This window comes from Ptychodera flava, chromosome 13 (assembly GCF_041260155.1).
Source record: "Ptychodera flava strain L36383 chromosome 13, AS_Pfla_20210202, whole genome shotgun sequence".
Lineage (NCBI taxonomy): Eukaryota > Metazoa > Hemichordata > Enteropneusta > Ptychoderidae > Ptychodera > Ptychodera flava.
This window is the reverse complement of record NC_091940.1, coordinates 10129473-10154530: the sequence shown is the minus strand read 5'-3', so window position 1 is coordinate 10154530 and position 25058 is coordinate 10129473. Positions and strand designations below refer to the sequence as shown.

General features: G+C 38.6%; 2 protein-coding genes across 2 annotated transcripts in view; both read right to left on the bottom strand.

The window, feature by feature from the left end:
- Positions 1-7834: 7834 nt before the first annotated feature.
- LOC139146988 (peptidase inhibitor 15-like) lies at positions 7835-14438 on the bottom strand. The gene is made up of 7 exons (XM_070717841.1): positions 14187-14438; positions 13523-13771; positions 13186-13295; positions 10013-10041; positions 9321-9347; positions 8608-8841; positions 7835-7950 (listed from the first exon to the last, which is right to left on the bottom strand). The coding sequence occupies exons 1-7, from the start codon at positions 14436-14438 to the stop codon at positions 7835-7837; spliced, it is 1017 nt and encodes a 338-aa protein (XP_070573942.1).
- Positions 14439-17409: 2971 nt separating this feature from the next.
- LOC139147365 (uncharacterized) overlaps positions 17410-25058 on the bottom strand; it is a 28253-nt gene continuing 20604 nt past the window's right edge. Inside the window, exons 13-15 of the mRNA XM_070718433.1 lie at positions 20442-20664; positions 19656-19831; positions 17410-19258 (exon numbers count right to left, since the gene is read on the bottom strand). Coding sequence (XP_070574534.1) covers positions 19657-19831; positions 20442-20664 — 398 coding nt within the window. The 3' untranslated portion in view covers positions 17410-19258; position 19656. The remainder of the gene's footprint in view (positions 19259-19655; positions 19832-20441; positions 20665-25058) is intronic.

Genomic DNA, 25058 nt, shown 5'->3' with positions numbered 1-25058 from the left:
AGGTATAACCATTTCTGGCTGAGACCAGGGAGGGCAAAATGTCTTGGCTTCATCTTTCTTGGCATAATAAATGGCGTAATGATGTTAACTGAATGGAAGTGCTGCTCTCAGCCAGTCTTGAATAAGTGAGATGTGAATATTAATGCTTCTCTATCTGAGTTTTTGCCACAAAATCTTCTGAATATAATCAAAATGTGCATCGAAATGCAACAATTAATGCACCCTCCGTTTCCTAGGCGATGGCACGACCCTTGCTACACCCACTGGACGAGCCAAAGTGGGAGGGGTAATTTCAGTTTGGTCGAACAAGAGGGCTCGAGACCAGAATTTAACATTTAAACTTGAAACATGTTTAATCGCTGACAAGATGTGGACTAGGTTAATCAAGTAAAATTGTGAAAAGGAAAGGTTTATATCCCGGACACAATGAAAAACATTCCGACTGGAAACTGTACCCCTAGTTGAGAATAGTAATGCCCACAGCGATGGAGAACACTTATCCTTGAGCTGAGAAAACCAGACCATCATTTCGAAATAGAGCTGCAGATTCGAGAAGCTCGTTCAAAATAGCTAGGTACACCCCATAAAGGGGTGGTTTCGAGTTTTGAGGGCAAATTTCGCCTCCTTCATATAGAAATCGTACGTTTGTTTTTCCAGGAGAACACACCATTTGACACAAAATTTGCATGTAAAGGGGTCGCCAGTAAGCACGTGGTCAAATCTGGCATAAGAAACAATGTGAAATGTTGGGTAAAGCCAGTCCAAAATAAACTGATTTGAACTTTTGTGTTTTGTAATTTATACCACTGCAGTAACATTACCTTTTTTTGACAACATCACACAAGTAATACGTTTTGAAACTGAATACTCCGACGTATTCTGTGTCTCCTTTGCTAAAAAATACGGTATGCCGATTACCATGTAAGGAGATGATGACGTCAAGACAGATTTGTAGTGCGTTTGGTCCTGGATGGTGCACGAAGTTTTGTCAAGGTAGCTTGTGTATTATTTCCTAAATGGGAGAGATTAGGGTCGATCTAAACGAAGGCCGAAGAATGTTATGATACTCTAAGCGAGCTGAACTCTAACGCGAATGGTTGGATAATTTGGAGGATGTCTAGAATGATCTCGTCTCATTAAGATTATTCGGCGGTCAGTATTGAATTTCAACTGCGTCACAAGTTTGCGAAATGAGTATTCCGTCGAACGGTCAACGAACGATATTTAGAAATCTGGAGACATGGCACATCGCATTTTTATTTAGTATTTTATATTTTACAAAAGATTTAAGAAGCAATGATTTTGTCGAAAATTCTGAAAAAAATATAGGAAGATTTGATCGCGAACACATTTTCACTTGGGGTCAACTAGCCCTGCGTACGATGCTGTGTGTTCCGCTACAGCTAATCGCCCCGCTCACCACAGCCCTGCAAAGACCCGTACGTAGGGTCGGTGACTTCAAATCCATTTTGGGACTTGACGTAAAAAGCCAAATTACTGCCGAAATTCAGCGTTCTTGGGCCCAAGTCGTATCCCAGCCTACCTCAGCTATTCGATCGCTTCCAAAATGACAGTCTTTTATTCACTTCTCGTAAATAACCGTCGATGTCGGCAACTCTCTCGCTAGCCCTGCGTACGATGCTGTGTGTTAGCTGTAGCACATAGCATCGTACGCAGGGCTAGGGGTCAACATGGGGTCGCAGCTATGTTGCCTCAAAACTTATTTCTGTCTGCACTCAAAACTCAAAAATGTCGGATATGAACCTGAAAAATCGATGCAATTTTGTCAAACTTCGGCGAAATTTCAGCCTATAGACAAAATTTCATCTAGGTAAGGTAAATTTACTGAAATTTGATCGACAAATAATCCTGAGCTTGAACGTGACAGCTCGCCTTCTCCGGGAAGTCAAGTATCCAGCTGCCCATACACAGTTGCCCATATGGCCAGGTTTATGAGATTGTTTTCAAGCGACGGCGGCAGACCGTACGGGGCTCTGGATATGAACCTACCGCCGGTGTAGCTGTAATAACTGTTGCGTTGTTTTTAGTGCCCACGGACGAAGTCCTGGGGGAGTTATAGGTTTGGTCATGTCAGTCCGTCCGTCCGTCCGTTCAGGCAGATATCTCAGACATGCCCTGGTCAATTTCTTTCAAACTTTGCAGAAGAATAGTTCCCAACCCCATAGATGCACGTCGATTTGTTTCACAATGCGATCGAATTTGGCCGTGTTAGAGGACTTTTTAGTTTACACCTCCATAGACTCCCATGTATAAGGCAGTTCTCCATAGACTCCCATGTATAAGGCCAAGAAAAATAAAAATTTAGTTTCTCATCGTATTCATATTGCCTAAAGGATGCAGTGACACAGTTTTTGTCCCACGGATAAAGTCCAGGGGGCTTATAGATTGGGTCATATCCGTCGTGAGTCCATCAGTGAGTCCATCAGTTCACGCAGATATCTCAGACATTTGACAAAATATCATGTGACCTTGGTGACCTTTGACCTCAAATATACATTATTGTCCATATCTCAGTAACCACAAGTGCTAAACCTTTCATATTTGGTATGATGGGACGCCTTATGACGCCACATATTGTACCTCATTAATTATGCGCATATCTAATTTTGAGCGAGCCAATAGAGCTAGAGGTCTGATTTTTGGTATATAGGGATAAGTTAACAATATATTTTGTTTGACAAAACGTCACGTGACCTCAATGACCTTTGACCTCAATATACATATTTGTCCACAACTCTGTAACCACAAGTGCTACACCCTTCATATTTGGATGATAGGACACCTTATGACACCATATTTGTACCTCATTAATTATGCGCATATCTTATTTTGAGCGAGCCAATAGAGCTAGAGGTCTGATTTTTGGTATATAGGAATAACTTAGCAATACAATTATTATGACAAAATGTCACGTGACCTCAATGACCTTTGACCTCAAATATATATATTTGTCCACAACTCAGTAACCACAAGTGCTACACCCTTCATATTTGGTATGATGGGACACCTTATGACACCACATATTGTACCTCATTAATTATGCGCATATCTAATTCTGAGCAAGCCAATAGAGCTGGATGTCCGATTTTGGTATATAGGGATAACTATAGGGTAGAAATCTAAATATGCCCATCTAAATATTAGACATCTACCATCGAGAACAAAAGAAATTTGCTGTAATTTGAATATTTAAGGAGTTTAAGCAATTTCCACTATAAATAAAGAACCCCTGCCTCAAACTCCACAAAAGTTGCTAGACATATTTTGCCGTTGTCATGCCATTGCTTCGTTTAATAACCAGTTAATCAAATGCCTAATTGACAGGAGGAAATTCAAGACCATATTTGAATAGTAGTATATATTGTCCTCAAAATTACTCTATCACGGCCCAAGTACTCATTGCCTTCAGCAATACTGCCTTGTTATTATTTTTATTATTATCAAGTTGGTCAATTTCTCTTAGAAAACTATTAATAACCTGCCCCCTTTAGGATCAGACTTACGAACACACAGTGTGGACTATTTTCATCGTCTCTGATTTTGTAACATGCTCTCAAAAGCCCAAAAAAACGTTATTAGCTCATTTCAATACGCACAATGTATGATCGACAAATAGGTTCCTTGTGCCGATAAGGAATGATACCGCATTTGTTTCATATCCAAGTAAAAAAATGTGTCTCCGGTAATAGGCCTCCAAAAATTAGGGTAGGTGGGTCGGAGAAATTTTTTTTTATTTTTTTTTCTCTTTGTTGGCTGAGACGCATATTTAAAATTTATAGAATGTATTCGAATATTTTTGAAAAAAAAATGCCTAGGGTAGGCGGCTTTTCCTAAAGTAGGTTGGATTACCGGTAAGGCACATATTTTTGATTCGGCCAAAATATCGCTTTGCACATTTTTATTAACTACAAGTGTATAAAATCCGGTTTATTTGACATTGCCGTGTGAAAATATCAAAACGGGTTGATTGTACGAGTGGGCATGCCTTGTCCTATGTTTAAAAAATGCAAATAAGCCAGATCGCCGGCCGTCAAATGTCACCAAGCACTTGACACCTCTTCACGCTGGTCGACCTGTACAGGCCTAACTTGGACGAGCTGCCCTGAACTCCTCTTGTACCTGAATAAGATCGAATATACGATTTAACACAGGCGTATGACGATGTTCTTAAAAGGCGTCGTGCAATTGTAGTGGTTAAAGCGTTCTGCCTTGAATGGACGCAGCACAAATCTGCCTCCCGTCGCTGTTCAAGTTATGAAAACTGTTATAATAATACGTTCACGTTTCAGTCATAATGTATTGATACTCCGCTGAACAAAACTCGATAGTAATTTAAGATTTGACCTTGTGAGTCTTTACGTACAAATATCTACATTTAGTTTTCTAAAACTCATTTATCACTTTAAAAACTTGCCTCTTCAAAGCTACAACCGCTACCGTAACGATAATGACGAGGCAAGCCAGCCCTAGGATAGCAAACAACACTATGAGCTCCATTCCGATGAGATGTTTAACGACCACGTTGACATCTCTGGGTTCTTTCTCAATAACTCGTCCTCTATCGAGTTCCCGGATGATAATTCCAGTGATGTTCTGAATCACTTCCAGACCTTCTTCGATTGCCTCGTAAAGAACCTCCTGGTCCATGTAGAACCCTGGAGGAGGGAGGGGAGAGACAGCTAGTCAGACACAGACAGAAAGACAGAGACACAAAAAGACAGAAGGAAAAAAGACCTCTTTCTAAGATGACGAGTTGCTAAATTTCCATGTTTTCCTTTTTCATCATTTCCCTATTCCCCATTTCCCTATTTCATAAAAAGTGGATATAACTTGATGCCAGCATTTCCAACGCGAAACTATTTCATGACAGAAACATAGTATTATTTTTCGACACAATACGAGTGATATTCGATGTTTTGCACCTCTTTTAACATTTTCCCGGAGTGTTATCGCAATCATAAAGAATTATTGATGGCCCATTCTCTGAAATGTAATAAACATTTAGTACGATCAGGGACACAGTTCACTTTCATGGAAATTCTAACATTTATTCAATATATAAGGCAATCATGACAACGTTACTATTTTGAAGAAAGTTAAAAACACCAGTAAAATCAATTAGGGCTATATTAACAGATTGGTCGGAAACTTTTCTGAATGACATATTGGTACATTTTCAAAGATAGATGACATTCTGAAAATATATATTTATTAATGCATATTGTTCATTCTTTTATAATAATTTGTTCCTGATTCATAATGTCAAAATTGTCAGTGAACGATGAAATAATAATGCCATACTCTAATTGTACTTCTTTTCAATAGCGAGCAATGAAAAAATAGGCGCCCACACACCTGAACCAATGCTTCGGACTACGCGACGCAGAAACGCGGCGCTGTCTCTTCGCCTTCGCTGCTGTGGTTGTTCGAGTGCGCCACCAGTGCCAGATTCGCACAAGTCGTTGTCGATTGGAGGGCGCACGACGAGCATTACCCAGTACAGACTTTCATCATCAGCATCGATTTCAGGGTAGCCGGTGGCGACTATGATGTGGGTTTGGTTAACGAATGCGTAAAACTCAGCGCTGAGAGGGAGAAATTGTAAAATGAAAAGATCGAATTAATATCATAGTCTTAAGGTAGCGGTAAAGGCTAGAGCGTCAGTTATAAACTTCAATAAAACTATTAAAACATGAAAGTAGTCAACATTCTCTGTGGAATAAAAAAAACTAGACATTTGGGGTCATAAGCATTGCAGAGTTATAGCCCATTGAAACTTCTGAAAAACTGACCAAATAAGAGGAAGTTGGGGAGTCCTTAGTGTATTAACTATGGTAGAGGTCCCCTAACTTTTAAAAAAAGTTTGAAAAGGGAAAGTCATTTTTACTGTTTTTTAGGAAAGTTGACAAGGCAGTGCTTGCATTCAGAATGCGTGACTGCTATTATAAATGCATTTTTAGATTCTTTGAGTGTCAAAGAGGTGTCAAAAGTGAGATTAACCAAAAAGACTGCTCTTTGACTTCAAAAGAGGGGTGCAAATATGGCTTGTTTTCAACAATTTTGACAGAATAACAGTTTTCCTACATAATTTTATACCAATTAAATCCAACCTTTGAAATGAGATATGGACATGGAATTTTTACAGCCTATTAACAAGGTACAGATAAGATTTGTACGGCACAATTTTCCTGTATTTGAAGTACTTTTTGAAAATCACATTTTGAAATTTGAAAGAATTTTTAATAATTTTTTGATATGTAAACCCATGTAAAATCATAAAAACAAATTTTATTTACAAATCCTGCCGTACAAATCTTACAATGAATAGTGTCAACATATTTATAACTAATTTGGTAATATTAATTTATTATTAAATTCAAAGATGTAAAAAAATATGAAAAATTAAATTTTAATATTGTTGGTGTCATATTTCAAAATCATGGCTACAAATATACAATTTTTATATTTTTGGAGAAAGTATTAACTAAGGGAGTTATCCTGAAAATTTGAACTAAATATCTTGATTCTAACACTTGAAACTTGACATTAACTCTGAGAAAAGAATTGGTGCAAAAATGGCCTTTACCGCTACCTAACTACTGGTACGAATTCAGCCATATTTGTCTTACTGGTTAAGTTCACAATGAACATCAATGGCACCATGTTGTTCTGAATGAATTATTTCCATGAAACTATAGATATTTTACGTGGGTAACAAAAATCAAAGGCCGTCATTGAAAAAGGAGCATCAATATCTCAATGTCAGAAGACTATGAAACTCTCGTTTTGAAAAATGTGCGATTCTTCAAAATCGGACAACTCTCAATTGAAGCTCAACGTGGCACGTCCACATTAACAGGGGACATCAAGGATTCGACAGACTACATGCAAACGTGGATAGAATAATGATTTCTCTTCTGTCTATCATGTAAACCATTGCTACCTTGTCTTCGCTCCGTTATCGGGACAGCAGAGCTCAAAGTTGTCGTTGCAAAATTCGTTCAGAACTTGAGACACCGCTGTGATCAACAGTTCATCGAACGACGGCCACTTTGGAAGAAAAAAATGGAGTAAAGTGTTACTAGAACGAAAAACATCTTCATCGTCATCAGCGTTGTAGTCATCATGATCATGATTATCACCATCACCACCATCATCATCATCATCATCACCACCATCATCATCATCATCTCTATCGACAAATACACGTGTAAATCTAGTGATAATGTTAATGTGAAGCGCTAATATATCCTCTACAACCCCCCACCCCCCCCAACCCCTTCCATATCCTGGAATTGCCACCATTGATGAATTTGTGATGTGACCTTGAAAAACACATTTATGTCACTCCGAGATAGTTGTATTAAGTTTTCTTTGTATATAGAAATTATATCGATCGATTCAACGCGCGTTCGATTGCGATTTTTCTAGCAATACTCCAACATGCATATTGGGCGCGTAAATCTGTCGGGTTTCAAAGCTCTTTGGTACTTTTTCATGAATTAAAATAAGTCCGTTGTTTTCATGTATCTGACATCCTTCGATGGAGCGTTGATATGGTGATTGCTTACGATGTCACGAACAAACCTCTAACTTGTATCAAATATGAAGTACTATTACCTAAATGATTAGATTAAAATGTAACTCACCTCATGAACATCTCCGTATATCATCAACAAGACTCCAAATTCTGCCTGCTCTTTTTCATCTTTTAGGGAAAATGAAAATGAAGGCGTGGTTAAGCTTTCTATTCTGAAAAAAGTCTGCAGAGTTCAGTTGGGAAAAAATCGAGACCTAACTTAGAAATGAGGTTTTACTCACGTTCACACGCATTTCCCTGGTACTCATCCAGACACACGCACTCGCAGTAGACTGCGTCGAAGGTACCACCGTTCAAGCAATGGATTATTACTTCACATTCTGTGCTGCCTTCAAAACAGTAAACATTTAGACCATCAGCTTGTAAGCTTGTATGAATGTCATCCTGCTACACAAACACTAGGCGAACACTGAATGGGAAAATGACATTGTGAAGGACCTCTTTTTAAGTTTTAATTTTTAACGCTTTTTTGTCGTTCTGATTATCAATGTTATATTACCGACATAAAATATAACTCTCCATGCGTATTTTGTTACTAGGATGATTTCAGATTGCATGCGCCTCGAAAGTGAAAGACATAAATTTTTGCTCAAAGTTTCCTCGATGAAACTTTCAGCCATTCTTTCACCATTTACAGTACAAAAATCAAGGGTCACAGCGCAATGTTTGGTATCAAAGAAACAAATAACCTAACATTCACCTGTTTTTGAAAATCGAATTGCAGTAATGCTATGTATGGCTCTAAAAGTAAAATTCGATTTTTGAAAAAACTAATACAGCAATTTTTTGTCTTTCTCCGAGAGGTTTAAAATGATCCCTCACAAGCGGTGTGCAGCAAAAAGTATTGAAATGAGAGCCAGAGGCGCACTCTATCTTAAAATAATTCAGAATTGTTGACTTTTAGGCATACTATAAGCTAGTACAGGTTTCTCACGCTTTCACGTTTGGAGGCGATGCCATTCTCTCAGTCCTTTTCGTCAGCTTACCTGTGTACATCCAAATGGTTGTCATTACGGTCGGGGAAAGCGTGCTTCGCTGTCCTGCGGTCGGAGTCATTACAGTGGTATGTGACTGAGTCGTCTGTGAAGGTGATGTCGCCGATCTCGATGTGGCAACGTCGACGCCCTCATGCGTCGGTGTACCTGACGTTGTGTGATGACCTGAGGTGGTAACGTCACCGTGTTGCGAGCCCGGATTGGGAGATGTTGGTAAACCTGTCACTGAATGTGGCAAAAGGAATGATTAATGAACGAACAGTGAAGCTGTTATTAGCATGGTTGGAAAATTTCATATCTCCCTAACATCACAGATAATCCCTGAACATCTAGTGATTATCAAGACCGGTAGCTGACATGTTGGGCTACCTTACTGTGACATCGAGCTAATATTTCTTGGACCTAATACGGAAGTTTGAACCTGTTTCTCCATGGTCGGGGTTGTGGTGTGGTAATAAGACTGTCAGACTCTTTGATGGCTGTGGAAAGATACATTTGCCGTGAAGCATGGTGTATTGTACAGTAATCATCATCATCGTAATATTATTCGTCGTCATCGTTGTCGTCGTCGTCGTCGTCATCATCATCATCATCATCATCATCATCATCATCATCATCATGTGATCTTACATAGATGTTGCGTCAACTATCCAATCTGAAAGCCACGCCCCGAGGAGCTTTGCATAAAAACGTATGATGCTTACCACATGTTGTGTCTCCAGACGTGGCATCTGGAATGTGATTGCATTGGAAACAATATGAACATTTTTTGGAAAATGCATACATGAAAATCAATATCACCGAAGCAAACATATCACCAATGTGAGAATGGTAGTTCGAGCAACCATCGAGACATTATGGCCCAAAGGTTAGGGAACCGGACAAAAGACACAAAGGGTGGCCAGAAAAGCGAACTCACGTGAGGATCATGAGTTCGAGACACTCGAGCATTGTGCTTTGCCCCATTTGCCCAAGAGTAAGGTACTTCCCTCCTTATTGCTAAACTGAGTGGTGGGTAAATGGGTACCTTCTCATGTGAATTAGTTTCTTGCCCTTTGGGTGATGAGATAAAATTCAGAGAGCCGTAACATCTTTAAAATCGTTGCCAATGTATTAAGATTACATACATCACGCCATCAACATTTCAGTAATATGAACCTAGTTTAGGCATATTAAATTTCCCCATCCTCGTAGACTAACGCTCATTAATTTACATTTTTAAAAGTCAGAGATGATAATTTAAGTATACAACTCACTGCAAAGTCCACACATCAGTGGACAGAGTTTCGGTATGTAGTCCGCCGCTGAACACGTGGAAGAGTCGTACCAGCCAGGATTGGCGCCGCAATAATGGTGCGTGTTTTCGCAAGGAACTGCAACGAAACGTTTAACTTACATCCAATGTACTGCTTGGTAAGAATCTCCCTTCAAACGGGTAAAAGCACAAATGTGTATGCATTGAGTGATCAAATATTATATGTGTATAACAAGAGGAAATGTGACAATTATGAATCACCTGAGATGTGCGATAGATTTATATTTGTTTCGACGCACGTGACTGTTTTCCCGCCACAACTTTCCCGCGTCAAAAAAAGGTTTTTTGGCTAAAGGGCACGCGGGCTAACAAGTGATCAATTATGTACTCACTGCTACAGTCGGTACCATGCCAACCGTCTTCACATTTGCAAGTGCAATCATCTTGAACTGTTCCACACTTTGCACAAACTGCATTACAAACTGTTGGTATCAGTTTAGAAGGAAACGGCCAATTAAAATGAGCTAAGAGCATTGCATTCAATTTGACTTGCAGGTTCTTTACATATCATAGATTGCTTCTTCACTGTCGGACACAGGGTAATGTCTGGGGAACAAAACGATGGAGTCGACACAAAATCCCATAAAATCATATTATTAATCAACATCTCCAGTAAAATTTCATGGATAATTTTTACAATCCACACTGTCAAAATGCTGGAAACATCGCTACATTCGTATTTTGATGAAATCCGACTTACCACAAGGCTCACTGTGTTCAGAGCAGAGTCCTAAATTTAATAAAGAAACATCATTTTTTTACTTAATATAAGAAAGTAACTAAATACGGGGTCAAACTATCAAAATCCATGACCCTGTAACAGCTGTACGAGATATATATACCGATTTCGCCTTACTATTGGCCATTATCTTAACATAAAGAAAATCCAATAAAGGTCATGGGTCAACCTAACGAACTGATTGACCAATAACGACAATCATACATTTAAATCCTCTTTTTCGTTCGTTGTTTCGTGACTTTTCCATAATAGTCATCAAGTATTTGCTGTATCTCGTTTTAATATACAGAAATTTCCATATCAGAAAATTCTCTTGGAATCTCATACATAGCAAACTTTACCCTGTGACCTTACGAGTGATTCTGTGCGACCTACAGATCAACATCAGCGGTAATACATAGACATGTGAAATATATACATGTTGTAGGACAGAACATCCATACGTACTACACATATTTTGGCAGCACTCTTCTAAACCGGAAGATAGGGGTTATGGAACACAGAAAATTCATACGTACTACACATATTCTGGTAGCATTCTCCGACACCGGAAGAACATTTTGTACACGCGTCTCCAGTCTGATACGGATATACTTCGATGAAATTACCCCTGAAACAGTTTGACAAAGGGACTGTTCAATCGCCCAGACGAACATTCATAAATAATGTCGTACTGAAGCTAATAGCTGTAACTGTTGACGTAATTTCTCCACTTTGTTTTGTTTGTTAAATAGTGTCTTTTTCCATGTATATTTCAAGAATGTATCAATAAAGTGATAAAACTGTAAACAAAAGTTGTATGTGTGTAAGTAACATCCACTCATGTATTTTGGGTTTCGCTCATTTAGATTTTGCTTTGTCATTTAACGTTACAATTTTATTAAAGGAGAAAAATAATGTAAATGACGTTTTAACGGTATATTTGCTTGACTTATTGGTAGGTGTACCCGTGCTGCAATGTATTTTTATTCTTTTCCTCTAATAATCGAATTTTGACACTATTGACACAGTCAAAAACTAAATGAGCGACAACCAAAATACATGAGTTGGTGTTTATTTCAAACATCATTGATGACAACTAAATTCTGGTCCGCACTTGAATTCATTTGTTAACAATAAAATTGCAGATTTTACATATTGAATTGCACAGTAAGTGAGGCTACCCACAATTCCCCTTGATTTGTGCACTCGGACATTATTTGCTAAAGGCTTCTTCAATTTTATCAGTTTCTGAACAATTTGAAACTAAGAATTTAATTTAAGGATTATTTGTTAAAACTATGTTCCAAAATTACTGGTTATGTTTAAAATTCAAGAGTAAATTGAATAAAAAGTCGATGTATGATGGTGCTAAAAATTGTACACTTGTCAAGGTAAAGTTATCAGCAACTAAGATGGTCTCATCATAGCACCTGTCAGACATGAAAATTTCCTTTGTCATGAACATTAAAAAAATCAAGACCCTTTCTTTTGCCAAAACAGATGCAACTTATTCCCTTAGTTTCCTTGAAAATATTGTTTATGGCTGTCAAAAATCTATGTCGACAAAATTACAAAATGTCTATCTCCTCCGCGGAAAAGGGGTTATTCTTATCATTATTCACAGTGAGAAATGAGAAAATTATGATTATCAAAACAATGTTGCCATACATTGAAATGTGGACCGAGTTGTTCTGTCTACAGAAGAAATTTGCTTCAGTTCAGTTGGTGATCTCCGTGTGTACGGATCACGGAGAATTGTGGGTAGCCTCACTTAATGTGAATTGTTTTAGCAACGCTAATTACTTTGTATCCCATTAAATATTACGCAGACGAAAATGCACTCGTTTTCTAGAAAAAAAAATGATGAATCATTTTCTAAAACAAAAATGATGAAACATTGTCGAATATCACAGTCCCTTTACAAGGTAAAGTTAGAACGCTCCCCAGGGGCAGATATTATGACTCACAAACTTTTACTGTACTTTTTGGTCTACCAATTGCTGGGGATAATTTTGAAGGTCATTTAGTGAATGAATTTTTCACTGCTTTTGCTTTTGCTGAAAACGAAAATTTAATTCTCCCACATAAAGTCAACAGGGGGATGCCGGCCATTTTGAATTTCAAATATCAGTAAATATTGGGTCATTTGTTTCTCTAGTACCAAATTTGACACGCTGACCCCTGATTTTCATTCTTGCTTTTGAAAGGGAATAAGGGAATGTTTGAGAGTTTCCTTGTGGAAAGTTTGAGCAAAAGTTAGTCTTAAAACCTTAATTAAACAGCATTCCGAAGTGGTACCATCGTGTCATACCATTCATCTGTTCATCAGTGAAACCATGGAGAGTTAGTTTCTATTCCTTTCCTGTTCGCGATTATTGTCAGGAAATGAGCCGTACTTTAATAAGGAGCATAGCGACTATATATATAAGGAATTTATTTTTTTATCGCTATTAAAGATGCGAGGGCCTAATACCAGTCGCCATGAACTTATTTGAATATGCAGCGGTATAAATCTTTTGATAAAATAACTCACGATGGTCCGTAGTTGCAAACGATCATCCAGGAGTCGACGTATTGAGAATTGTTGACGGTAGGACAGAAGGCAATGCCGCATCCGAGAGCTTGGGATTCCGCCCAGACTACCTACAAAATAATCACATCCATAACATTCGTAATCTTAATACGCTATATAGACAAAATCAGGGCTCTGAGAGAGAGAGAGAGAGAGAGAGAGAGAGAGAGAGAGAGAGAGAGAGAGAGAGAGAGAGGGGGGGGGGGGGGGAACTGTGAGACAAAGATAGACAGAGAGACAGACATAGAGAAGGAGAGGCGGGAGAAGAGACAGATAGACAGGTGAGCTGGTAAATTACCTGAGTGTAGTGTCCACACACCCTGCCAGGTACACAACTGTTTGTTTCGTAGTCGTAATCATAGCGTTCGTCGTACCACGCATCAACGGCGTCTGACACGGTGGGTCTCTCTTCCAATGACGATGGACCAAATACCCACATGTTTTGACCCGTATGCTCGTATGAGTGTTGGATGTCGGGGTCACCGTGTTCCCAGTGGCAGTAGTCCACCCAGGTCTGAGCCATCGTTGCCAGGTCATCGTCCCATGTCTTTGAGATTGCGCCGTATTAAAGAAAATGACAACAAAATAGTATTTTCCTTAAAAGTGTTTCAACAGTTAATTCAAATAGTTTCTTGAAAGGAACATATTTAAAAAAACAAACAAACAAATAAAGGCTTTTCTCGATCTCCTATTGTGTTTGTTTAATCTTGAGTTTATCATTTGAATTTCTTATCATAGGACCATTAATTAATGTTGTTATGGATCATAGAAATCAAGTGAGTGGGCAAGGTCTTATAAACGATCGACGTTTCGCTACTTCACTAATTATCGGCCTCGCTGTTTATTCAAATATTGTTCGTGACATAGCTGCATACTTTTCCATTGAAAAGGTTACGAGTTAAGCACAATGTGGGGTCTTAGAGGCCGCAATGTTCAAGTACAGACAGGCATGTATATCTCACCATAAATTTCATATCAGAGGCAGGTGGGTCGACCTCGCCTCTGTGCTGGTTATGTCTGTTTATCCAATACTCGATGTCACTTTCGGTGTAGTCAGTGAACCGCCTGTATCGCTGACGCCCCGACGATGGCGACCCCTTGTCACCGTCGTGTGCCGTCAACGAGTATCGTAGGTGGCGCCCCTGTTCGTTGCTTGATCCGGTCCACACGATGCACAGATGTTGAACACAAAATATGACGTAGATGGCTTTCATTTCAAACACTTTGGAGAACGGTAACCTTTTTTAAAATACAGTTGTCCACATCTTTCTGAATAACTAGATTGGTTCAGTGGTGAACATGATAGAAAAAACAGACAATTACAGATATATTATAGAGGGAACAAAACGATGCTTTAGCGTCATAAAAAATCGAAAAGCTTTAATATTTAGAGGCTATTGAAGTGAAGTTGGGGAACTCCAAACCGATCCATCTTATTTATTTATTTATTTATTTATTTATTTTAATTTATTTATTTATTTATTTATTATTTATTTATTTATTTATTTATTATCTATTATTTATTTATTTTAATGTTTTGCTGTTCTGTAATCGAAATGCAGTGTGTATCCTTGTTTACAACACACGACAACAATGTATATAATACAGTGATATTTCTTCTAAGACCAACAAATTGATGCTGTTGAAATGAAGAAACGCCTGCGAATTTTGCAAATAATTGTTCACAAAAACAGGTACATCACATGTGACATACCGCAAAATTCAAACAGTGCTGTAGATGCAAAGGGTTGCTACAGCGCCCTATTTTCATTCCCTTCAAATTATCTGCATGTATAAGATGATGTGTACAGTAAGCGGACAGAAGCTAGAGTAGGGTCTTATAGTGAACTTACCGTGATTGCAGTATCTTCTTTAGGCGCTCAGAGTGGTAAACTGTATCCGACGACAAGTGCTTTCATTTCAATGTACAAATGGAACAAATCCTGGACACGCATGCGCTCACCACATGACAACGTAAAGGAACCATAGGGTCTATGAAGGAACGCGTCAAGAACACGAGAATGCCAAGTAGCAACCGTATCAAGCTTGGTGCAATGCAAGCTGGGAACTGTGTTTGCGCGTCGAATACAAAGTGTGACGTTTGGAATGCTTCGCGATGTATGTTTCATCCGCTGTCTTTTTGTCATCATAGGCCTACAACTCGAAAGTGAAAGACTTAAACTTTTGCTCAAACGTTCCTCAGTGAAACTCGCAACCATTCTCTCACTATATCTAGAATAAAATCAGGGGTCACCGTGCAAACATTGGTGACAGAGAAACAAATTACCTAACATTTACAGTGACATTTGAAATTCAAAATGGCCGACATCCCCTTGTTAACTCCGAGTCCACGAGAAAAATACAATTTCCAATTTTCTAAATACTAAGAGCTTTAAAATGAATCCCCACAAGCGGTAGACCTGAATTGTAACAAATTGAGAGCCTGAATATATGTCCCCATGGGCCATTCTTTGAAAACAAAGCTGCTATCGGGGTGTTCGTAAGTGGTTTGGGAGACATTTTTGCGTACTAGCAGGCGGGAAAGTTGGGCAATTTTTATTTTAATGGCCAGAAAATTTTATTCTTTTGTTTATCGATCAACTTTAAGAAACTCTGAATGGATGGGTAGGGATGGGGACGAAATCATGAATCAGGGACTGGGCAGTAGGGAGACGTTTGTAACCTCCATAAATGTAATAATCTCCACAAATGTAATATCAACCACAATTGTAATAAAATCAACCACAAATGTAATAAAACAGTCAACCATTAATGTAACAACCCGCAACCACAAATGTAATAAAGAAATTAACCATAAATGTAATACAACTCAACCATAAATATAATAAACTTGAACTTACATATGTGATCATTGTTTGTCAATGTCCTGAGTAAATAATAACTTTAATAAGACTAGTGTAATGTTATTGCATACTTTCCCGAAACTAGGTTTCCTTTCCGAAACACAGAATAGAATACTTTGAGAACACTATCAGAAAATGGCGAGGTACTGATCAAACCGTTAGATAATGGAAGCGGAACAGCAATTCTAGACACTGATAATTACATAATAAGGAGGCGTCAAAATAACTCGTCAAGCAATGGTAAAACAAACTTTATGACAGATGACTCAGAACAAATAACAGAGAAATATTCAACCTTATAACAGAAACTTACGACACAAAACATGTTGACGAGAACATATATATATATATATTTCAATCATGTAAAAGCAATACGATCACTACCTTTTACACTAGTAGGACAAAATTAGACATCCTAGCATCCCCAGTGAAGGAACAAACTTCAAGTGGGACAAAATAGGAATACAGACAATCTATCGATTATTCCACACAGTTTATCCACTGAAGACGAATTTGAGGCGACTGATTAAAAAAGTACGGCAATTTTCGAAAAATCGGCGTAAAAGGATCGTAGTGTTATGCAGTCTCCTCTATTCTGGAGTAGAGACTGCACTGACATTCATATTACAGCTGTGTCTCGCCATGGCCAATCAGTTCTGTACACAAAACAGGGAAACGTAAAATACACTTTCAAATATACAAAACATTAAACGCAAACAATTAAGATATGAATAATGTATGGATTTGCTTTCCTTATTACACATAAGAATATCTAAGGGCTAATTCCTCAATTGCAACGACAAAATAGATTTATTACATTTATGGTTGACAAGTATTACATTTATGGGTGATTTTTTTATTACATTTATGGTTACCATTTATTACAATTGTGGTTGGTGTTTTATTACATTTATGGTTGATTTTTGTTACATTTATGGGTGATATTACATTTATGGGTGCATTTTATTACAATTATGGTTGATGTTACATTTATGGAGATTATTACATTTATGGAGGTCACAACGTTCTGTGGGTTAAGAGGATAGTCGGAGCTTTTGCAATGAGAAGGATTAGCGTTGAGTTTTTCTATTGCCAAGTGGAGAGAGCTGAGGGGAAAAGGGCGGGCGATATGGGACATTGTAAGCGGGTTAGTCATGTTTTCTATAAAAGACTCCCTGGGTAATACATATGATTTATCATAGTCTATTGTTCCACATAATAAACTCGGTCTAAGAGTTCCCGTTTGACAGTAAGTCTGTTTGAACAAATTACTTTGAATGTGCGTCGAGTGATAGTGGAGAGTGAAAGATGTCAGCAAGACTTACGACTTTTACCGTCTTTATTCTCTTTTTCCCCGTGAACCAACGTGCTACACATTCAAATTTACATATCAAAAATATGATACAATGAATGTACATGCATTTACAGTTTAATTAGAGTAAAATAAGTTTTTACAAAAGAGACTTTTCCGTGTGAATGGGGAGTTGTGTATCTTAAATTTGTCACATGTCTGTAGATCACGAACAAATGAATTACTATAGCTATTGTTGTCTTCAAGCACACTCTCTTGGTAGTAATTATAACACGCCACATGCTAATTCCGTGTCGCGATTCGCCACGTGACGAGAAAATAGATACGTCTAGTCCCCACCGGATCGACAAAAGTGACGTCAGAGGGTATTTTTTGAAAAGCTATTTCCCTAGGGAAATAGTTCTGACCAAATTTAGAAAAGTGCCCGGTCACGTGACCGTAGTGTCGTCTGCAGCTTTGCAACAATGGCGGGTGACTAGAACGTGATGTGCGTCCGGGATAGGTGACGACACATTCTCTAAAACAGATTTTCCAACATTTTCCAACATTCCAACAGCGTAGGAACTTGAACAGCTCATCGACGGAAAAGATTAAAGTGCAACTAAGGATGTCGCTAGGTATGCTTAGAATATTTTTTGAAAGAAAGTGGTACCACGTACAATTGAAACCGCTGTGGAAACGTCGCCCAGTAAACTTGTCACAATGGATTGTTGCGGTGCAAAATATCAAAACACATTAAAAACTATATAACAATACAACATAAGCATGTGGTGTGTTATAAAACACCTATAGCCTGGTCTTTATTCGGCCTATAGCGCTCGTCTATTACCCCTCGTGGCCGTGTGTTACCAGAAACACATCGCTATACCCCTCGGCCTACGGCCTCGGGGAATAGCGATGTGTTTCTGGTAACACACGGCCCCTCGGGGTAATAGACGGGCGCTATAGCCCTCATGACCAGGCAATAGGTGTTTACTGATGGTTGAACTCGTGGAAAGCTATAAGAATAATAAAACATTCTCACTTTCTAAGCACACACATAGACAGTAATAATCAGTTAACAGGAAAACTGATGTGTGACGCTTTATCGAAAACGATTAATTTTCCATCAAGTAACTTGCGCTTGGAAAAATAAATTTGAACTACATTTATACAAACCTACCACAGCTTTTGCGAATTCTCATTTTAGAAAGAATTAAAGAAATCCAGTGATTTCCATGATGATAAACACTAACAATATATATACACAGACTTTTTATACAACGGGAGTTCATTTACATATTAATACATTTTAATATCACACATCGGTTGACGTAAAATCTCGAATAACAATCACATATCTCCGAGTCGCTGCAATGTGTGGTCACGACGTTGCCTGCGAAACTTTTGTACCTGGTCCAAAACATTGCAAAATAAGAGAGAGTTAACCTCAACTGTGTATTGTAGATTTCTCAGCATTAACTGAATAAAAGGCATACATGGACATCACTTTCATAGAAGTCCTTGTCTGTTAAAGTTTCTCATACATATTATTTTACAGTATTTTACAATGCAATTTACATTTACAAGGGTTATAGCGGAATTGGCAAGAGTGATGATGAGTACAAAATTAATTTCATTGTTGTCTATACTAAAGAGTATCGTCTTTAGATAATTTTCTATTAGTTTGACAGGAAAGGGACAGGAACCAGAAAACATCGGATTACAAGTAAACACGTATTCGGTCCACTTTTCATCGGGTACCAACAGTCACCATTATCCATGTCTATGCTTTTGACATCACGGTCCTATATGCTAGTAAATATCTTTCTCCGGAGGAACTGTTTGACGAAGGCAGCGCACAAGGGTGAGGCCTAATCTGTGAGAAAAAGAGCGACATAAAACATGAATTGGGTTATGATGTCGAAGGCGGCGATGAGAATGGTGATGATCTACGTGGTTGCACTTTGACCGCCACCCCGTCGCATGACTCGAGATCAAGAAAAGCGTACTTGTGGGTGGGGGACTGTGCATACACGCACATACACGCTATCAATTTCAATCAAAGAAATTTACTAACATTACGAAATTAAATGGCGAATTTCTAAACAACTCCGGGAACACTTTTCTAACGGTAAAGTTTGGGATCCTTCGACAGATTCAGTAATTTCGAAGTAGATTCGAGATTTTCCATAATAGAATAAATAATGATATCTGTAATCCAGTGTTTGATTCCTAATTATTTCTTGTCTTTGCGGTTATTTGTTGGGCATTACCTTACTCCAGCTCGTCTGTTGGTGCGACTTTGTTCCTCCTCAAACTCGACAAACTGGTTCTACTTGCGTAATTCGAGCCGTTGACATTGGCATTGTTGTCATTTAGCTCGATTTTGGACGCCGACTTGTCCTTTTCGTTCATCGATCCCATGTCAGTCATGAATTCAGGTTTTGTCCTGTGCGAATAAAGACAGGAAACGGAGAATGCGTACATGTAAATATTGTATGCCAACATTTCGATATGCCCCAAGTATTAACATGATTCAAGTAATGTCGAGCGCGCAGTTACTATTGGACCATTGGTAATTCAAATACTTGCCTGGCAAATGAAAGTTACTGCCTTTAACCTCAAACACCCCCCTCTTCTCCAAGAAAATTTTGACATGCGAAAATCTGACGGAAAAGTTATAATTTGAATTTCCACCAAACTCTATAAATTGATGTAATGAGTTGTTTAAAGTCGGTCTGTTAAAATGTGTTTGAACAACCAAAATGCATCAAAACAAAATCCGGAGGGTAAATAAATATCGTGAATATACATGGTTTCTATGGCGTGTCTGTCTCTCGTAAGATCCAATTTGAATACAAAAAAGCTTAACGCCCCCACCTCAACCCACCCCTTAATGAAATGAGCGTTCACATGTCATGCTCGTGTTTTTTTAATTATCCACAGCCCCTAGGTGGCGCTCATGCAAATAGCTTACAGCCACTCCCCTTTCAAATCAGTGATGATGTTGCTTCAAAATTGTTTTCATTTTTGCATTTTTGATGCAATATCTTACTCACTTCTTTAACAGGAAGTAAACTCCGACCAAAACAGCCGCGGCAACGACCAGAAGAACGGAGACAACGATAAGTGCAACGGCCCACCCAGCCAGACCATCGGTATTTTCAACACTCGTCTCGAATCCACCCGACTCAATCTCACCAACAGTTACGTTGAGCGATGATTCTATCTCGTCGACATTTTCTTCTATTGCCGACTTGAGTGTGTCCTGACTCAGGTAATCTGAAAAAGACGTCCCACGAGTTAAGTTCATAGGCAGATTCATGCGGATAAAACATTCGAGTACACCGGAAAAAAACACAGTTTTCGGTGTCAGTTTCTGAAAGTGACGGTATTTTAGCATGATTGATGCGATGGGGTTTTGTGGTCTCCACGTCCTTGAACAGCGAAGATTTGACGGGGTGGCATTGTCTCTGGTAAACCAAAATGCTTACTGACACGGTGACCGTGATTATTCAAATATTACAACCTTAACTTGTAAAGGATACCGGCACGGTCCAAAACCTTTCACCAACTCTATTTGATTCCTATCCACTAGGTGGTCATAGGAACCTGCAAAATTATTAATTAGATCTCAATTGTGAATACAAAGCATATTTGCGACAAATGTAAAAAGGCGCAAATTACGTATTACGAGGATGTTTATCAGTCAGTTCAGTTACTATCATCGGTTATTGGAATGTCAAAGTCAATCTCTATCACACAGCCCTCTCCGAACCAATGTTTTTCCATTGTCGTAAACCACATGCCTCTTTACGGCAACAGCTTGGCGCCACCCGTCTGGTTAACCGTAGGTCGAGCGGAAATTATATGCTCCAGGCTCGCGAGAATGTATTTTTCCCCGGTGCATCTCTGTACGTCACATGCGTCATAAAAGCGCACTTTTGCTTTTGGTTTGTAGGGGAAAGGTCAGATTTCTTCTTTTTGTATCAAGAAAGAAGTGATAGACATTTTCCTCGAAGTTCCTCTTTTTCTTTTCAGGGTTTACGTATCGGTACATGATTTTTGTCATCTGACGACGTCGACGAGTTGAAAAGATTTGACCATAAACATAGATCTATTCCACCGTCTTTGTCTCCAACAGGTAACACTTACGCGCATGCCGAAGGCCAAAGTTTAACAGTAGTATACGGAATACAAATAAACAGCTTGTGAGAATCGATATCGGATGCAGATTTGCAATTACAATTTTATGTATTTTTGGACATTGTAAATTGCCATAATATTTCTTAATGTGACTAATGAAAGACTGGGATCGTTTTCGGTCACTTTTCTTGTGACACAGTACGCATTTTTTCACTGACAGATGTGAAGTACTGCACCATAAAAGGAATATTTACATCAATGTAAAATGTTTTACTATACGTTTCTTCCTATGCTGTGTGAATCCCGAAGGTTATTAGTTTGAGTCAATCTGTAAATTCGTTGAACGTATAAATAAAAAACAAATAAATAAATAAATAAATAAATAAATAAACAAATAAATAAATAAATAAATCTACTTTCGCGTGGTCAGTACTTTCCAACTTTGTATCGCATAACATTTTAAAATTTAAAAGAAGTTTGAGTCCATACCTTTTACAGGTTATGTATTTCAGATATCTGGTGTGGTAAGCAAGTTTTACAATAGGAAATTAAGCCATTGTACACATGTCTTTACTTGTTAATTGGAGAGACAATACACTGTAGAATATTCATAGAAATATACCTTCATAAAAACGAAGAGGTCCTGTCGTGTGCATCACTGTCTGGGAGAGTCAATTTGTTAGATTTAATCTCTCTGCTGACTTACATCAAATCTAATTATGTCTCATTACTTAAGGCTACAAATACTTGGGGCTGTGGGGGTGAAAGAATTCAGGGGGGGTTTTCCGAAATTTAGAGGTTAGTGGAGAGGGACGCGAGGGTTTTCCTCTGCTTATAATGGGTTCCCTTTTATTTTTACATTTACCCGATTCCAAGGTTTGGTAGTTAATTCAATGAAAAATGAATAACATTTTACGTCACCCAATGGCTCTGTTCGTAATAATTAAACAAAATCTAGAACCTTTTTGTTGCATTTCATGACTTTTATCTCGAAAATATCTAAAAATGTATGTATGAATTTTCGTTAAAAAATAAGAAGGCATCGTAATGGGACATAAGCTGAAACTGTTAATAAGTTTTAAAAATTTCGTTGCAATGTATCAGATACAGTTTCTTGGTGTCTCGATCTCTACAGTATGTTGACACACCCAATATAGTTCGTCGACAAAGCCTGTAATAAATATTGGTGATAATGAAATAAGGATCTAGACTGAAAGCCATTCGCCAATGATACAAATGCACGATACACATACACAGGCAACGTTGACAAACTGAATACTGGACAGTTCAACATGCTGTAGGGAGTAGAACAAGAACGCAGTTGTTAAAACTGAACAAAATATTGTCAAAATACAAATACTGTCCTGCTACTGCCTACGGGCGGTGTCACTGTCACTGCACACCGGCAGTGACAGAGAGATAGCTCTGACTTTGATGTAGTTGAAGAAGAGTTTGGATCATATGACTCTCATGACAGTCAAACATAAGTTGCGCACAAGATCAAGCCAGACAGCATCACATAGAATAGAAAACCAGCAGACTTGACAGTTTTCACGGTTTTTGAATTCTGGCATATCAATCAAATATTGAAGAAAAAAGACGGAGTCACCATACTTGATTTTTACAAATGTACGATGACAGGTCACTTTTTCACGAAAAATCACTTAAGGTAGTGACTCAGTTTCGTTGACACATATTTTCAATCAAAAGTTTCACATAGAAAACAGGGTCTCACACCCAACATGTGGTACATTTTCTAATAGGTCTATATTTGAAGAAGGTAAAAATTTTGTTTAGTTGTCAAAACATGCATTGGTATGTTTGTTTAAGACAAAAACATGTGATTTTGAATTTTTTCACTTAAAAGAGTATAAGTAAGAATTGGCAACACCCCTAAGTGATCTGTTAACGGCACTAGACAGCTGGATATACAGGGGGAAAACCGTGTTTTGGATTTTTGAAATTCGCTTTTGTTTCTGCACAGTGAGCCTTCGAAGTGTGAACTGTCGGATTTTCGCATAAATTATCGGCTTTTGTTCACGTTTGTCAAGTTATCGTTTTTCAGGTCTATTCATGAACTGTTAGCATGCGAAGAATCGGGGAAATCCGCCCACGCGTCGCCGACTTACACTCATTTGAAGGTGCGCATACATAGCAAAAATCGGAACTGAGAAAATCGACGATTTGTGTAAACGTCCCATTTTTCACACAAAATCGCCGAAAAAAGTCGGATTTTTGTACGTTTCAAAAAAAAAATCATTCGATCTGGGTCTAGATTTAATATTGGGCATCAGGTTAGAGAATTTCTGACACGTCCTAAACATTAGTTCGCCTAAAAATGATGAAAATTGTGCGTAGAAACGTGAGGCTGGTCAGCGTAAGCGGTGGGTACTATTTACACGATAAACACTAGAAAGATAATTCAGGGCATAATCTGTTTGTCAAATACGTATCTAGCTTATAATTATATTAACTGTACACTGTTTGGTAACGGTTAGAGTCTGGTTACAAGACGAGAAAAGTTTTAAATAATCATACAGCCGGAATGGTTTACAGGTCTGCGTTCTGCCGACGACGCGCGTTCGCTCTCTCGCAAGCGTTCGACCTCCGGTCTCACAGCCCGTAATTTATGCACGTACCAAGTGTGAAATGGTTGCCCAGTTCATTTTAGTGCCGATTTTTGTGCCTATAGTACAAGACGTCACTTGCTTGCTTGCTTTCGGAGATGAGACGACCAACTCTCGATGCTCCAAAAAATTTGTAGTTGAGAAGTTCAAGGAATGCGGGTAAGTCGCCACTTGTTTTTGTGGTTTTCACATGTGATCTGCTGCAGTCCTTTGCTCACCATAAAAAATGACCGGGTTTTCGTGCGCTATTTCGCTTTCCACTGTGACATGTACTATTATGGCCTCGGGTATGAAACCAAAATCAACTTCAGTTACACGTAAAAGCGATTCTTCATGACTTAAAATAAACGACTGAGGCAATACTCGACAGATTCACTCATTGTAAAATTGAAACGGCGACATATCGCGACACCCAGCGACACTCTCTTGACCACAGATAGAAATTGACAGGTAACGATCGTGAAGCGACGTTTCGCGTACGTTGCTGTGCTCTAGACCGACATAACAGTGTCGGATTGACAAATTGGACAAACCATGTTTCCTACATCCATGGACAAACTAAGTCCAAGATATGGGCTGAACCAAGATATGGGCTGAACCATATTTTCCAGTGAAGATTAAATAGATTCTCTTTGGACGAGAGTGTAATCTATAGCCCGGCGTACGATGCTATGTGTTCCGCTACAGCTAATCGCCCCGCTCACCACAGCCCTGCAAAGACCCGTACGTAGGGTCGGTGACTTCAAATCCGTTTTGGGACTTGACGTAAAAAGCCAAATTACTGTCGAAATTCAGCGTTCTTGGGCCCAAGTCGTATCCCTGCCTACCTCAGCTACTCGATCGCTTCCAAAAATGCCAGTCTTTTATTCACTTTTCGTAAATAACCGTCGATGTCGGCAACTC